This window comes from Brachypodium distachyon, chromosome 1, assembly GCF_000005505.3.
Source record: "Brachypodium distachyon strain Bd21 chromosome 1, Brachypodium_distachyon_v3.0, whole genome shotgun sequence".
In the NCBI taxonomy this organism is placed as follows: Eukaryota; Viridiplantae; Streptophyta; class Magnoliopsida; order Poales; family Poaceae; genus Brachypodium; species Brachypodium distachyon.
Window position 1 is genome coordinate 21,946,562 of NC_016131.3, and position 18,207 is coordinate 21,964,768.

At 44.1% G+C, this 18,207-nt stretch overlaps 1 protein-coding gene across 2 annotated transcripts; it reads right to left on the reverse strand.

The window, feature by feature from the left end:
* Window positions 1-91: 91 nt before the first annotated feature.
* LOC100846253 lies at window positions 92-6,111 on the reverse strand. Of its 2 annotated transcripts, none has more exons than XM_010239729.3 (8): window positions 4,788-6,111; window positions 3,217-3,335; window positions 2,929-2,988; window positions 2,175-2,801; window positions 1,497-1,779; window positions 1,283-1,436; window positions 529-616; window positions 92-428 (listed from the first exon to the last, which is right to left on the reverse strand). In XM_010239729.3, exons 1-8 carry the CDS (start codon window positions 5,595-5,597, stop codon window positions 311-313), a joined length of 2,259 nt encoding a protein of 752 aa, XP_010238031.1. In that variant the 5' UTR covers window positions 5,598-6,111; the 3' UTR covers window positions 92-310. The 2 variants fall into 2 exon arrangements, with proteins under 2 accessions (XP_010238031.1, XP_010238034.1); XM_010239732.3 differs by having other exon boundaries at window positions 1,283-1,430; window positions 4,788-6,093.
* Window positions 6,112-18,207: the final 12,096 nt, after the last annotated feature.

The following is an 18,207-nucleotide window of genomic DNA, read 5'->3' on the forward strand; positions in this document are numbered from 1 at the left end:
TGAAAGTATCATAGGTAATAGGTTTCTAAATAGAATATGCGACATCCTCACCAGTAAAGTTCACTCGTATATGGGAAAAAGGGCATCCACCAGAAACAAGATCAGCATTTTGATTAGATCAAGGTTTCCCTCTCGGTCGATACACATGACAGTTGCAAAAGAACATATTTACATTTTCTGGAAAAAAGGCTAGCTCGTATATTTTTAGTGGTTAAGAAAATGAAAGAAGCCTCATAAAAAATCAGGCTTCGCAAACTCCACATCTAAAGCTGGGAGTGTCAGCTCTTTCTTCCTTCCTAAATCCTAAAGCTCAAAAATTTGGGTGAGCCCGAACAACATCATCGATAGGAGATTGACAGATAGGGCAACTCCTGCTGCTCGATTTTAGCTGATCAGCGCAGTTGAAACATGTGCACATGTGACCACACCTGAATGAATGATGGGACGCAACTCAATAAGCAAGACTCCGCGGAGTAATTCTGGATCAAAGCGAGTCAAAACAAATAATTTGTCTCTGCAAATCGTTACCTGTAAAGTAGAGAGTCAACTTGCATCTCACGGCAGATGCAGCAGCTGCCCCTGTTTGCTGTTATGTCAGGTTGGCTTGGCATCAGCCCTATTCGCAAAATTGCATTAGGTTTAGAAGGAAAAAGATGTTGAAGTATTATGAAAGCACTCATCAGTCAGTAAAATGAAAATGACAATAAGGTACAGTGGGGCACTACCGCACTAGTAAAATCAAAGTTCACATGGTATTCAATAGGATGCATTACAAAATCAAAGATGCCATGATTTAAGCACCAAAGGTACCATGAAAAGAGAGTTGGTCCAGGCCAAGAAGCCAAGGATACATAGTTTTGCTTAGAAGACCAGACCAGAGTGGCTCTTTCCAAATAGTGCCAGTTTAGCTTAGAGGACCAGATCAGAGTGGCGGCCCTTCCTAATTAATGACGCTCGAAAGTAGCTCTCATCTTTTGTTTTAAGATTTCATCTAACAAGCTTCAATCCAACCTATCTCACATGACATCACAGCTCACATTGCCTTAAATTCAATTATTTTAATTTCAAAGCAGAGGACTTCAAGTCCATTCGATTTTATGCTGAACAGTCAACACGACCAAAATTTTCGTTCAAGTGACAGCAGGACTAGAATCTGTGTCGTAGTTTATACACTATAACATGAAAGTTTGGCCACTTACAGTATCAGGCATATTCATGATCAACTTTTTGTTAGTTCTAGAAATAGAGGAACCAGGCCTAGAAAACTTGTATCACAACTCACCTGCTTCACGAAGTGCACTGCACACCTCTTCTTTAATGGAGTGCTGAATCTTTACTTGGGATGCAATACAACTTTCTGCCAACTTTCGTAGTTCATATATTTCATGATGAATCTGGGCTATTTCACTTCTTACCCTGACCTCCATTTCCTGCAACAGATAATATAATAAGAATATGACTTTTCCACAGTTGACATTGAACAGTAGCTGACTTACAAGCAAATTTTGGTTTTCGTGATGTTGATGTTCAAATGAAGAGTGCTGCCAGTTCTCTTCGGGGTGGGCTGCGCATTGGGAGACAGGTGCCAGTGAACACGGTGCGGATGCCACCTGATCTTCATTCTGGCGTCCATCATTCCTTTGCCAGTATAAATGTTCCTGGTAGTATCCCCCAAAATCGTCAATCATGTGTTGTTGCCTTTGTTTCTGCAAGATTGCTAACAGGAGATGGTTCATTTTACTGCTAAAATCGCTCTCAAGGGACTTCGAGACCTTTTTGCTGCAGGGAAGAAAGAGATATCATGCCTTGGTGCGGTTGAATCAGTACTTACAATGTAAGACGAATCGCTAACAAAATAAAATAGGGCAATCTCATTATGGATTGGAATTGGCACATGCAAAGGAGGTATACGTGATAACCTTGCTCATCAAAATGAAAAAATCATAGTTGCAGCCAATGTTAAGATTTAGTGGATAGTTATCAGATACTAGCATAGTAATAAATGTTACCATGAAAATGATTGGTGGATTACTAGCCAAGCTTGATGGAACACTTGCATCTCAGTATTATCTACACGATAAGAAGTTATTCTGGGAGCGATCCGTGATTTAAGTGCATCTACTTGTGCAGGTGCAAATGTACAGAAACATCTACAAAGGAATTTAACTAATTACCTCTCAAGAAGATTACAAATATCAGCATTGCCAGACAAATCTCGGCAGTCTGCTTGTGTGGCAATATGCAATGATCTCCAAGAGTTAGGGGACTCTATCCAAGGACGATCAACAAATTCAATCTGATTGTGATTCTCAATATCCCCAATTGTATCCTGATGCCAGCTGTCCGGACTCATGGTATCTACTGGAGCTGGCCAACCAAGACCGCTCATCCATAATGCTCTCTCATCCCAAGAACCATTCAGGCTTTGGTTGTCCTCTTCTCGTAGAGTGTCACCTCTGGATGATGGGGTATCTTGAATTTCACCTCTTGATGATGGAGTATCTTGGAGTTCACGCAATGTGCTTGTGGTACTTGGAGAGATATCATCCACATATTGATTGTCATAGACAGAGCTTCGGTCATCATACCTCACAAAGTTTGATGTTTTTGGATATTCCTGATTGTGAACACATGAGTTTACCGAGCTTGCACATTCTTCTTGGCATTGATTTCCGTTGGCATTTATCTTCTCATCATACTGTTGATTTTCTGAACCGTCAGAATTAATAAGGTTCTCAATTGATAGCCCAGTAGACTTACCAACAACTGGATTTCTATCATCATTATGTTGTTCGTCAACCCTGCAATTCGTAAAAAAGTGACTCTTTAGGCATAGGCTGGGTAGAGGAAAAAACAGTAGTACATAATTAGGACTTACGAGAAAAGTGAAACCCTTTCTCAGCATAAGCTTTTAATACAGTACTTTACCTATTATTTTGTACACTGCATTCATTTGCTTCTTGTAAGTCAGTCTTCCTGGTATCGTCTCTGTCCATCAGAAAGTACGAAACTGGCACGTAAGTTCTCTTACTACCCATCGTATTACAAATTTAAGTACGGAGTAGCTAACTTTTATGATTCTCATCACAATCTATGAAAATACTAGGAAGGCCGACATTAAGATGGTAATGTGGTCAAAACAGAATTTTGTTTAGACATTATCTTTTGACCCACCAGAATTTTCTCAGGTAATGTTATAAAAAAAGGTGTTAATACCTCATGGCGGGGGCCTCAGGCCCACATTTTGGAGGGTATGGCCTAACCGGTCTTAGTAGATTCCACACTTCATCGTTTACTGTATCTCCCTGACGCAGCAGCCTCAGACGAAGCATGGACTGCAGCATATCAAAGAAAAATGCTATGAGCAGTGGTTATTGCGTAAACATGCTTAAATACAACTGGGGAAAAAGTAGAGTTAATGAAATAACAGAGAATAACAGATGCCATGCCCATAATCTTACAGGAACTAAGCAAATGCGTCCATGCTAGCTATAACACACTGGTGACTTGGAGCAAATGCTCTGGTGCTTACCACTCTTTGCAGCAAAGAATAATCTTGTCCTCAGAGGAAGGAATAATTAATTGTTAATGCCTAAAATATGCAGACCATTGTTAAGCAATCAAAATGCATGGTTAATATTGCCGCAAACAAGAACAGTTGCTTGCAAAAATGCCAATACTTCAGAAACACGCTGTCATTGTCCTGTCTGGTTAAAAGTGCATGTTCCCTAGGCACCACGTGCATCAATATTCACTGGAGTTAGAGTAAAGAAAAACCAAAAGTGTTTCAAGTAACTGCAGGTATGGTATCAGGAAAAAACAACCTAAAAGGCGTTGCCATTAACAACAATTGAAATTTGCATTGTACTTTTCATTAGTAAACTGCCAAGCCATTACTCATATTTATGTGCGAGGTACATGCTATAGCAAGTAAGCTGCGAAATCACGGTATGGTTTGCGTAGCTTCTTGGCCACAACTGTGTGGCATTTGCAAACCCTACAAGATCTTAGCTTCTGGACGTATCAGAAAATGAGACAAACGAGAGATGATATTCACTTGTGACATCTCATCCACTAAAGGTGCCAAGCCAGAGCCACACCCACAACAACAACCAATCTTTGAATGAAATACCCATCTGCTACTGTACTGAACGTTGCTCCAAGGTCACAAGCAACATTAGTTGCATATTACTGCCGCTAGAAAGTACTACGTCAATATTGCATCTTCTTATCTGCCCTGTCATTCATAATGACATACTAACAGATCTGCAAAAGGCGATGCATGGCTGTAGGGTGCTAGATTTTGCGCAAGATTTTTGATCTCTTGGTGGGCTTCACCACTGCTGTACTAAGCCTTGCACCAGAGTCCCAAACAAGATTAACAAATTAGCTAATTTCGTTATCACTTTACAACATGTAAATGCCAAGTGTGGAGCATTTCTACCTTATTTTGGTTTACACTGGCATATCATGCAAGAAGTGGAAACGAAGCATGATTACGGACTTTGCACATGCCATTGATCAGCAGCAATGCCAGTTGGGAAACCGATCTACCAAACAGTCATCCGGTCCCATCTATGCGGGTCTAAAAGAAATCAAACAACTCACACTTCTTGGCTCGTCTTGAATAGTTCTTTATAAACAATCAAGCAACAGAAGAATATCTCACTCACTGATTAATCGATATAAAACTAGCACCTCGATCCATAATTGATAGTGGTAACTTTATCTAATGCATTACTCAATGAGAAGATGAAGAAGAAAAAAAAACAAATAAATGAATTTACCTGGATCCTGCCTTTGTGGCCGAAGCGAGATACGGTGTGTCTTTCCGCGAGCGCGGCGAGCTCGCGCCTCCGGCGATGGGCCATCCGGGCGACGAGCTCCTCCATCGCGCGGCGCCCGCGCACGGTCCGGATTACCAGCTTCGGCGGCTTCGGGCCCATGTTACGAGCGGCGGACAACTCGGCTGCGTTGCGCACCATCGGCACGGGCGATGCGGGAGCGGACTGCGAGAGCGCGAATTCGCTGTTGGCCGCCTCCAGGTCCTCCTCGGGCAGCGATGCGGCCCCGCTGAGCTTCTTGACGATGCACCCGACGCGGCCGCGCGGCGAGCCGTCGGACTCGGAGGTGGCGTCCCCGGAGGCGCGGGGCGTGACGGGGCCCACCGCCTCGATCTCGCGCCAGCGCTGGATGAGCGAGGACGCGCGCGGGCCGGACGGCGGGAGCTCGGGCCCGCCCGCGGCGGACGAGGTTTCCGAGGGTGCGGGGGAGGGCTCCCGGAACACGGCGGCGCGGGCGGCCACGGGGCGCGTGGCGGACGTGAGCTCGGACAGCTCGCGCCGGCGCGCGTCGGCCGGTTCCGGAGGCGCGGCCGCCGTGGCTGCCGCGGCGGCGGCGGCCCAGCGCTCCAATATGATCCGGCGGCGCCTGGGCGTGGGCTCGGAGGGCGCGCAGGAGGAGGAGCCGCCGCCGGCGTCGGAGAAGGAAGGGCGCTGCGGCGGGATGAGGACGTTGAAGAAGCGGCCTCCTCGGGGCCTGGAGGGGTCCCTCCATTGGGCGGACTCGTGGGGCATAGCGGCCACCGAAGAGGCCATGCCCGTGGCAAATGAAGGGGGGAGGAAAGGGGTAGTAGCTTCGCAGCCCGGGCCAAAGCCAAGAATGGCCACTGGTCGCTGCAGGACGCGTGTGCGGTGGTAAATATAAGAGGCGCTCTCCGCCTCTCCGCCTCCACGGGAACGGAGGGGGAGTCTGCGCTGCGATCCTCCGTTTGCGCTGCTGCTGCTGCTATTTCCCGGCAGCAAGGAGGAAAGAGAGAGAGAGAGGGAGGAGGATCAAAAGGAAATGGAGGGAGGAGATGGCATTGAACCGTTGAGTGCCAATCTGGAGCTAAATTTAGGCGGAGGCGGGACGCAACGTAGCAGGTCTGCCGCTATACTTGTGCGGCGTTAGGGGACGCGCGCTGCGGGTGTTGGGATTTCGGCCCGATTTCACTCCCGCGTTTCGGTGCTCCATCGGCACGGCGAGCTCTTTCCCGTTTCCCGGCTTGGGGGCAACAACGAGATTACGGGTGGTTGGTTCTTCTGCCGCACCGGCGCGCCATGTGCCATGCGACGTGCAACGCGTTGGGGGCGCGCCCGGGTCGTCGTCTGCTCTGCCCTCCGGGCCGGGTGGAAAACGCGCCGTGGTGTCGTGTGGGTTCCTTTTATTTTTCGGTATTCCCAAGAGTATAAAGTCTGTCTTCCAACGGCGAGCTGCCTTCTGCGCTCGGTCTCACGCTTACCCATGCGTGTCAACCTGCGATGCCTTTACCGTACATGCGTGCCACGTTGGTACTTATCCACCCGTGCTTCTCACGAGTTCTTAACATACACACACTTGTCCTCTAGTATGTCCCTTGACGTGGTACTTTTAAACCGTCACGATGGCGTTTCTCCGTTTCCATCTCATAATAAACGCGAGATCCGGGTAACTATCGAAAGAGTTAACTCAGCCAGGTCAGGACCAAGAACTTGTCAAGCTCTCTCGAGTCAATCGCTGGCACGATTGATTGAATCAAGGAAACTGCCTGCGAGCGAATGGACTTCAAGGGAATGACACCCTAATTGCTGAAAATCTGGACCGGTTGACTAAACTGGAAGCTAAGGAACAAATGCATGCCCGGCTGCTCACGAGCCACGACGTCTTGAGCCCAACAACAACGACGATGTATATTCTAGTAACATGCTTTGATCACTTCTCTAGGAAAGGAACATTCGGTTAGATAGCTACTCTATTTAGTACACATCGGAAGAATTTATCTATTTATATCGGTTTTATAACTAGCTAGGACTTCCATAATACAAGCACACAAAAGCCTTCTACGAAAATAACACAAGTACTAAATACTTGTAGTACTAGTAAAAAATTTGGCGGCAACAATCAAAGCCTTCGGCTAACTCATCACCCGAAATTTTGAAATTGATTCCCACTTGTATGCACCAAAGATGGACACTACTCCATGCAACAACCAGCAGTACTTTCAATACTCCAAGTACACCATGCAACTACCAGCAGTACATTTCGTAGGAGCCAAAAAAATTTGAGACATGCACAGCTACTGGCTGCCCTTCAACTTCAACGACCAGGTGCGTACGATTTGATCCCCACAAGTGGTACCGGATAGGAATGGCTATTTGGAGCCAAGAAGATTTCGAAACTTGAAATTCTGGATGATGCTCCCGGCAAGGTTACGGAACGGGTAAATTTCGAGCAGCGATCGACGGAATCAAGGGGAGAGTTTATGCAGGCGCCATTTGTTTCGGTCGGCACCCACGCCTCTATTAATAACGTTGTCTTGCTCGGTTAGCTCGCACAATAAATTGCAGGTTGCCTTGTAATTACAGCTACCGGAGTACGTGTACGGGTTGTAGTACGATGATGTGCCTCTACGTACGTACATCCGCGTTCAACTTTGAACCCGTCTCGATCCTTTTGCCTTGCTAATGTGCCTGGATTACGAAATACTACTCCTACCACTACCACCAATCCGCCGTGTCACGGTCTACACGGAGGAGGAGCTGTGTTCTTTAGCGTCGAATAGGACCCAGGCAAAAAGTACAAGCATCCATATCTAAATAAAAAGGCTTTAGGGATAGTAGTTGTACTTAAAAAGCTGGACTAGGATCTACTAGCAGGTTTTGTGATTATTCTTTCCTCTGGAGTCTGGACAGGAACCCACGACACCACTCGAACCAATCGTGTTTCCGTAGGAGTCCACCGGCACTTTCTAGTCAAGATCGCGCGTCCAGGGGGCATTCCTCCGCTCGAGTCCTCAGATTAAATCGAGCTGCCCCAACTTTTGCGTGCAGCGTTGCGTTTGTCTGTTTCTTTTCATATACGAGATGGGCAAAGGCAAGCAAAGTTTGTATTCTAATGCAAAGCTATTTGCAGCTGATGTGATCATGAAGTTTATCGTTTCTTTGACATGATTTTCTTTGGGTTGTTTTCTAACGTGTCTGTCGTGTTCGTCCCCATTCAATTTCACCATAATATAAAAATAGAAAATAAACGCAAGCGATAGTTAATCTGTGCATTGAAGACTAAGTTTGTCTCACGGGAGACCAGTGATTTTTAATCCAAGATCAGTTTCACCATAAAAAGATCGGGGTTTTTGCTACGCGTAAGTTGTTGATTTTTAATCAGAGATAAGTAACGTGCTCCGCCCTCGCATCTTAATCTCACCGCAGCAGTGAGAGAGGAAAGGAGTAGGGAGGACACTCAAATTTTAATCCAACAGTTTTGATCAGTTGATTGAGATTTAAACATTGTACTTAAAAATCAGGTGTCACCTGGATAGGTCCGCTGTTGTTATTGGGTGCTCTACCAGCAATGTCTAATGGCGTGTTTAGTTTACCTCCGTGGAGGGCGTTGAGCAAGCATCTTAAGTTGCATATCTATGTTGGGGCTTGTGCGCTTTTTTGGTCTATATGGAATTTTGAACTTTTTGCAAGTTATTCGTCAGGCGTCGCATTGGTTCTGTACTTGGTACGTACTGCTTCCGACGGAGTAATAGGGGTTTATGAAATATGTGTGCAACCGTTTGAAGATTATAGCATGGTTTTTTTTCAGCCTGTTTGGATGGCGCATCGGTCTTCGACTTGAGGATCCGTGATGTTCTCTTGTTCGTCATTTTGTCATTTGTATCTTTGAGACTTTGAATGTATGATGATTTAATAATATGAGTGTTGTGTGCATCGATCGATGCACAACCGACTGTTTTTCCTCCTTTAAAAAAAAACTTATTCCGTAGAACAATTTTTTTCTTTGAGGAGAGTAAGTCTCGGCTTCTACATCAATCAATGCACAATTTTTTTTTCTTACAAAGACACGAATCAAATTAAAATTATAAAAGTTATGGTCCAAAACTCAACAAGCTGAAAAGATCAAACATAACTGGTTATGCATCTAGTGGTCTATTCTAGTGGTCTATTAATAGACCTCCAACTAGTCTGACAAAGGATAACCGACAGATCATCTCAAGACAACTGCATCCAGAAACCATGAGTTCCCACTTATCCACTGAGAGAGGAAAGACCACATGCTTATCCAGTAGGTAACCTTGTAAATGACTTAGAAAAAAAAGCAGTAAAAATATGTAATATCACTCCTACAATTTCGAATAGCTTAACAAAAAGCCGGAACTCCCACTTAATTATCAGTTTTAATCTTTTTATCAATTGCATTAAGCCAAATCTCAAACAAATTTGTGATATTGGCTAGATGAGACAGGTTTAAAGCAATGCTAATAATTCGCCAAGTAAGACAGGAAAAAGACATGAGAGAAAAAGATGTTTCATATTTTCATACAAGTTGCATAAAAACCATACCATTATTCCACACCAATTCCGCTTAGCCATATCAATAAAACTTTGCGATGAATACAACCATAATTAAAACTAGAAAGTCTATAGACCTCGGAAAACAGAGTGAAAGGGATGTTATAACAGCTATACCATACCCAAGCTTTACGGAGTAAAAGAAACATAGAAAGGAAAAATGGTTGGCTTTAGAAGCAACCAATACAGGAATGGACTATCCAGCTACATATCTCGATGTCATACGTTTTCGCGTGTCAAAGACTTGAGTAGCTGAACCCTGAACGTTAACGAACGTTGTAAATAAATTGGTAGGAGTACTACATCTGTACAAAGAAAATGTCCTCGATCACAACGGCCGGATGCTCGAAGAACCTGTTGCTTCCGTAGTAACGTAATTAAGACACGTGACTGTTTGGTGTCTTGTAATGATGCAGGCGCTCAGCTACCGACCTTCGAATACAAGAACGACGTGTGGCTCCCACGTGGCAGAGGCAGACACTTACAGCGAGGATCTGCCTGTACATGTCGTCGTTGCGTACGATGCCGTACGTACAGTGAATCGACATGCATGCCTCACACCAAGAGTATACCTGAATATAATACTCCCTCGTCATGAAGTAAATGACGTGTATTTTTATAAAATAAATATCACTTATTTCAGGATAAAGAGAGTATGTTTATTTAATATAAGTATAAACAACATGTAGGGAGAAGGTACTACAATTTTCTTGACAGACAATATTAATTTATGTGCAACAGGTTACGTAACTTGTGGTATTGTAGAAGCCATTTTTCAGTTTTTCACATACACGGCCTGCAAATTACCACAGTTTTTCTACGAATTCAAACAAATGGTACAAATGGTTTCCAACTATTCTCTACGAGTCTGCTTGAGTGCTTGCATTTTTGTAATTTTTAGAACTTTCAAGTCTGACTTATTTTTTAAAGTCTCCAAAATGTATTCTAAAAATTCACATACTAGTTGCCTGCCAGGACAATGCTTACATCTTTTGGGGTGTTTTGGGCACAATGCTGACCGTATCTATATCACCGTAATCGTACCGGCCGGCCCATCATGATTGGCACCGGCCCTCGTGAGGGTAAGACTTTCGCAAGAGTTGCCTAAAAAAACAGACTTCCGCAAGAGCGCTCATCCCTCCACCTGAGACCTGCAGCGGCAGCGGCGAGACTGTGCCAGGCCGGCCAGATCCGATGACACTACGCCGCGCCACCGCCTCACCACACCGCCCTGGACGCCTGCGAGATGCGGCCACTAAACACGCTCAAAAAGGGAACACGCTCAGCATTTAAAAAACTTGAACAATTATTAAACGCTAACTATGTATTCCCACCGATCCATAATAATTAAGTGTCGTGAATATATTATATATTATATACTAAAAGCAATATGAGGGGTACCGAGGGGAGCTTTCACGTTGATCCACATCATCCCAATTATTCTGGACATTGGATCTTGCATCTAACGGTCTATATTTAATGAGGGAGTATGTTTGATTGGCTATCTATAAGGTTTCAGGTCCAAGAAGGCCCAATTTGTAGAATTAGTGATAATTAGAGGTATATCTGATGGCATTAAAACAATTTTAGGCCTATTAGGCCCAATATGTTATAATCGATGGTAATTAAGTTAATTTGTTTTTATGGTGCCAAACGACTCTGTTATACGACGACATTTCAACATTATTATCATTGTTTTTCTTCACAGGTCATCAGAATATTAAATAATAAGCTAAATCTATTAGTCATAATATATATATATATATATATCTACATCTACTATATATTAAAAGAAAAATAAGGGGTACCGAAGAGAGGCTAAACGTTGATCCACATCATCCGAATTAATTTAACATGAAGCAACCAGATGACAGACGCATCTTTTTTTTAACCTAAACAAACTCTTACAGTTCAGGTTTATTTTCCATAAAGTCTGCTACACGTGCCTTCGTTGAAGCCGCCACCCTCAATGCTGGAGCGTGCGCCACATGTCTTCGCTGGTGACAAGGTAGGCCAAGCTTTGGAAGGGAATCGTAGAGCCCACGTCCATAATGAAAAATGTTTACGGATATGCGTGAACTAGGTTGCGTTGCAGCAATTCATCGAGATCAAACAAATTAATACTTCAGCAAAGTCCTACGCACATTTGGTGTCATGTCATTATTAACTGGAATTTTTACATTCGGTGGTAATTAGCGACTTAACACGGTGCCATCCAAGAGTTCAGTGGTAATTAGTGGTCTGATCTTCGTCTCCACGTGGGGTGGCCAATGCAAGTGCTTGCAACATCACAGCACGGCGGCTTTGCAGCTTGCACGCGCGGTGCTCTCCACACCTCCGCTGCTGTGATCAGCCGCCCCAGCGCCATTGGCCATTGCTGCCATGATCCGTCGTCGTCGAGACGCCATCAGGTCTCTATTGTCGTGATCCACGGCCGCCACAACGCTCTATCAGCTGCCACCGGATGCCACCTCGCTCACTCGCTGCACCGCGCGCCAGCTCGCAAGGAATGCTTGACGCATCATCGGTCCAAAATAATAATTAAATACTAAAAATATATAAGTTTGTGATCAATGTCTAAAAGGAAATTTAAAAATTATATAAAATAATATTGCATAAAGTAAAATGTAGCAAATGCATAAGTTCCTTATTCAAGCTCAACGCTTATATTGCAAATAATCTTAATAAAATACAAATCTGTTGCTAAAAAAATATAATGACAATCTAATCTACAATATAATGTGTTATTGAATCAATCTAATGATACATAATATTCCATCTTATCATTTCAAAAAATTTGTCTTCACGAAAAACAATAAAAAAAAAGCTATACATATTTTGGTTAAGTAAAATATATAAGAAATCAAATATTTCATTATACAAGTCTAGCCGCGCAATCTGCGCAGGTCGCCCCAATCATTTCTAGCCGTTAGGTATGAGATCTACCAGTCCTACAAGCAATATGAGATGTACCTGGGGAGCCTCCACATTGATTCACATCACCCCAATTATTTCCAGACGTTAGATGTCAGATATACGAATCCTACAAATCGTTCGTTTGATGTTACGTTCGGCTGAACCTCTAAAAAGAAACATCGTGTCCAAACTAACAACAGGAAGTAGTGGAGGGAGGCGCCAAGCAGAGCAACAATGAAGCGATAGACAAGGGTGGGAGTACTGTGGCGGCTGTGGCCTCGCCGCCTAGGGGAATTGGGTAATGAAAGGCTCAAGGGAGGGATTTCACACTTTAGGTAGGGAACTATATCCCTTAGAGCCTCCACAATGGCGCTGGACACGGGGGAGGCGGTGCAGGGGTGCGCGTGGAGGGGCGGAGGCGTTGTTGGGCGAGTGCGGCGTAGGGGCACGAGCGGAGGCAATGCAGGGCATGTGCAGGAGGGGCAGAGGTGGTGCAGAGGGCGCGCGGAGGAGGTGCAGGGCCGCGAGCGGAGGTGGTGCAGTGGGGCGCTGGAGGAGTTGGGGTCCGAGGATTTGATGGGAAAGTCAGGCTGGGGAAGGAGAAGATATAAGTGAAAGATCGGTATGGTCGACTAGGGGTGGGGGTGAATAGGAGACTAAAAAGTTATGGCTTTTCTTTTTCTTTTCTCGAGAGATACAAACACTTAATCCTAGGGTTTTCTAAATTCTCTAAAGTGAATGCAACCCTAGAATGAAATGTAATAGCGGAAGCAACACTATATAGTAAGAATATAAAGAGGAAATGATACCACACGTGGAGACGAAGATTTCACCGGAGTTCCACCTATTGCGATCGGTGTACGTCTCCGTTTTGAGTAGTGCTCTACCACAAATGTAGAGACGTCACGAAGGCTCACTCTATTCTCCAACTCACCACACCACAAAGGTGGGATGAGGTCTCACAACACCACAAAGGTGAGGTGAGTTCCACTAATGGCTTCCTTGAGGGCGAACGCCGAACCCCTACAAACTTGACCGAGGCAAACTCCACAATTCAATAGGAGGCTCCAATCCAAGCCTCAAGCTCCTCATACATCAAGGGAGAGCTTAAGGTGACCGCTTCTGTCTAGGGTTCCCAACAACCCAAGAGAAACGAAATCCACAAAGAAAACAAGGGGAATCAACTTTTTGACTTCGTGAAACCCTAGAGCAAGATCTTCTCCTCCAATCCTCAAAGAATCAAGAGTTGGGAGTAGCTAGGGAGGGAGATCTTGGAGATTTGAGCCTTTTGTGTTCTTGGGGTGAGAGGGGCTGTTCTTGGCTGTGAAACGGTCAGCTAGCTCGTTGGGGATGAAGGGGTATATATATGGGGTTCCTAAAATCGAGCCGTTATGCACTGCGCAAAGACAGGCCGGAACTTCCGGTCATAGCCGGAACTTCCGGTCAAACGGAAGTTCCGCATATTACCGGAAGGTTCGCATTTTCCGCCGATCCTAATAGAGAGCAACAGGAGGTTGGGGCGGAAGTTCCGGCCGGAACTTCCGCCACCAAGACTGCAGGCAGAACACAACATGTTGAGTTTCGTTCTTCTCTCTCACGTTTTGGGGTAGGCTTTTTAGTGGATGCAAATTGTGTAGTTGTGTACGTGAAATTGATTCACCCATTACCTTCACTTGTGGATTCCCTCTTAATAGTACGGATGTCCTGCGACTCAAATCAAAACAAAAAAGCCGCTGACACCACTACGCTTCACAGCATCTTGAGGGTCCACATCAACGTCTTGTGCCAATTTCTTTATGAAATCTGAAACACTTGACACACGATTAGATACACAACATGTTGTCATCACCACCAAAACCACTTAGGAGATAAATGCCCTTTCAATAAGGGAAATGAGTTTCTTAATTCATTCTTATGTGGGTCCCATTGAGCGCGCAAGTTTGGCATCATCTGCCCTGTAGGAAAACTAAAATTTAGCATCCATGCTAAATTGGACGACAAACTTGGCTTTTGGTACGCCGTGGAAGCCCTTAGGTATACAAATATCATGTCTTTGATTTGAGAAAATATGATGGATAGATACGTATCGGACAAAATCCAATATCAGTGAATTATACTCCCTCCATCCGGATTTATAAAAATTGCAGTGAATTTTGTGCCAAACTTTGACGAATAATTTTAAAAATGTAGGTATATAAAGGTTATACCATTGATTGGGTTTTTCAATACGAATACAACGATACATCTTTTGTGTCGTAATAACGTCGTATTACCAAGTAATGTTTCGCCAGCGTCCCTTATAAAATATTGTGCGGGCCTTATAAACCCGACCAGTGGGAGTGTAACAGGCAGGGAATCAAAAGAGGTGCAAATTGAAAAATTCATTAGCACATGTAAAAAAATAATACAATAACGATCATCAGGTCTAGCCCGCGCATTTCGCGCGGGCCACCATGCTAGTTTAATACAAAGTTAGTATAAAATTGTACTCCCTCCGATCCATAATAAGTGAGTTTGTACTAAGGGAATACTAATTTTGTACTAAATCGAAGACACTTATTATGAATCGGAGGGAGTAGGTTTTTCTAAAGTTTTCTAAATAACGCTAGCTAGTTGTGTCCCATGGCTGTGTGTATCGATTGATGCAGAGGCCGGGGTATTCCCTCCTTTTCGAAAAAAAAAGCTAGCTGTGTCCCAAAATAAAAAGAAAAACGCTAGCTAGCAGTGAAACATACTGATCATATACATAAAATCACTTTAAGACCTAGGCATTGTTGACAAGGGGGAGTTCACATGGAGATCTTTGCCCTTTTATTTTTGTTGGTTTTTGCTTAGATACACTAATTCCAAAGAGAGACGTTTCATATACTGATTAGGATAATTTGCAATCCCCTAATTACGTACCTATTACCCCACATGAAGTCATAAACCATACAATAAATCGAAACTTTTAGATAGAAGATGGATACGCATACGCATGTCATGGATATTTCTTCGCCCTCTTTTTCGGTCCTCCGGTGCATAGCGATACCAGTCAATCAGGCCGGGATCCACACACACTCGCAAAAGTTAAGTCACCTCTGTCCTCTGGCTACTAGCTAGTAGTACTAACTAGCTAATGTTGCTTGTTCAAAGTGTTCAACCACCGTGGCCCTCGGCCGGTTCAGCTCCCCTTTCCTAAGAAAGGTGCATTGCACAATGAATACCATGCCGTGTCATTATCAGAAGCCCAAAGTACAATAGCTAATTAGTTGGTTGTCAGGATATTCCAGGTAAAACTGACTCAGTGGCACTTGTTGGAAATGATTATATCAATGGTACTATGTAGGAGTATGATCATATCACTCTTCACTCCTTCATCGCTCTTTTTTCCGATCCCTCGGTTAACGGTCACCTTCCAATGGGGAATTTGTGAAATGTTCCCATGCGTGATGGCAGGGTCGAGCTGGAGCCTTTTCCTGTCCTTGTGTATTATCCACAATTCTCACAAGATTCTATCTTCTTTCCAGTAACGAGTACTTAAAGACACGATGGTGTGCCCACTGAATGGTGAACTGGTGATAGTTTGTGGTTCTCTATAGCTGGCGGTTTCGCTCTCTACAATCATTTACCTCTTCTGGGATCTTTTGGAGTACCTATGGACTTTTAGATTGAAACACTATGATGAATGTTATTCGTCGACGTGACTATCTATCTATCTTATTGTAAAATTCTTGCTCTTTGAAATAATATATTCAGGTGGGTATTCTCTCCCCCTTCGGTGATTGTCTTAAAAAAAGAAAAAATGTCAGCACTTAAGTGGTGAGGGTCGTCCCGCACCTCTTTAGGGGGCAACTAGAGGGCATTTGGAAACCTAGCCAGCACCACTCCTCCTAATGTAATTTTTGTTAGGTTTGGATATAGAAACATCATTTATCAAAGCTAAATTTAGATCACGGAAATGAAATTGCTCCTGGAGACGAATCGAGATCATCTCGCACACATCAGTCTCAGTCGTCAAGCAACTGTAGAGAGGTTGCGCTTTTCAAGATCTCACCCACCAGGTAGAAATCACTTTCCTAACTGGAGTACTATGATTTTACACATGATGGGAAGGCCAACCAGCTTGCTAATTAACGAGAAGCAAAACGCATCTAGTTGTAAGATAGCATCCGTTCCTATGCGTAAAGGTTCTTGTCGCTCGCCGGCAGGGTCCCTTTCTGCCGCGAAGTTGGCCAACATCTCCGGCTCGGGGGCCCCGGCCCCTCGCGCGCGGCACGCGGCGTGCCTCCCCGTGCCCGGCACATGCAATAGCTGCTTTGGAGGAGCCGATCGAGCACAGACCATTCTCGTCGTCCATCCCATCCGTCACATATGCCTCTGATCTGTATCCAACTAACAAAGCTTAGGTGGTTGCTGCCTAAATTGCATGGCTAAACAGTGGAGCTATGAATATTAGTACTAGCTCAACAGGCAGAATATTTATAGGAAATGCTTGTGTTGAGTACTTGAGTGAATATCTGTAATTCATGGAATATGTCACTTTTTTCTTGCAGTCTAGCTAGATCTTACGACCCCACTACACCTACTAATTAACTAGTCCTCCCAATTAGTGGGGAGAGAAGGACGATGGAAAAACAAAGATGACGTGGGGTCCGAGTGTGCAAAACTACGGTGGCGTGGCAGCCATGTGGATAAAACCACAGTCCACATTATCAATACTGCTTTTGATAACCAGTTTTTTTTTAAGAAACACGGTACAAACGTAAACGCTCACAACAGGCGCGTACACTCACCCCCATGAACGCACACACTCACACCCTATCTCTATGAGCACCTCCAAAAGACTGAGCCGGCAAATCTTGAGAGATTGACCAAGTCACCGCATGCGCCTCGCTGTTGACGGGTACGTCACCTACCACTAAAAGAATAGCACCTGTTAAATTCTGAAATAATCCAGAAAAATGTGACATCCATGTCAAGTAACTTAAACCTGGGTAGGGCTGGTTCCACCACAAGGAACCAGACCACCTGAGTTAGACTCAGTTCACTTGATAACCAGTTTTTGAAGGTAAAGTGCTTTGGACAAAGTAGTTTATGAGAGAAAGTGAACCGACTGATAATTTAGGGGCAAAGTGGACTCTTCTGTTTTAACACTGACAAGGTGTCACGTCGATAATCTGCTTCTATGCAAATATTTTGACCCACACATAAAAAATAAGTACACATCTAGTATGTTTTATGATGAATCTAGAAATGTCTTTTCTCTAAAAAGAGAATCTGGAAATGTCAATTTGGTTTGCGGATCCGGATTATGAGATGTTTGGCTGGTAGCCCGGTACAAATTCTAAAAGGACTTGTATAATGAATTAGGAGAATAACCAGGAGGGATTTGCATATATACCATTCAGAATTTTCTAAATGTTCAAATACCACTCAAAAATTTCCCTTTTAGATATTGCGCCACGTCCAAATTTCCGCTTTCCAAATCTATAACTTACTGTCGTCCCTCATTTATCGCTCGAGCATGATCATCGTCAACCATGCCCTCAAACTGAACCGTTTTCTTAATTGATTATCATGAATGAAACAATAATGTGTCGGGTCAAAAAAAAAACAATAATGTGTAAAGCTCAACTGTTGAATACATTTTTCTATACGGAACTTCTCATCTCTTTATCTATATCCTATTCCAGTTGTCGTTTCTCTTTGTATAATTCCTGGTGATCTCCACCCCTGATCAAGAACGTGCAGGGAGGGTTATACCGGGGCCCGGCCTTATGCTTCTCGTCCCTGGAATCCGTGATGGAACGTCCCTTTTTCTGTACCAATAGCTCGATCCCTTGTCTCTCCAGTCCACATGCATGTTATCTCATTTCTCGCCCCATCAAGCCATCAGCCCATCTGTTTGTTCCTCTCCTTTTGTTGTGAGAAT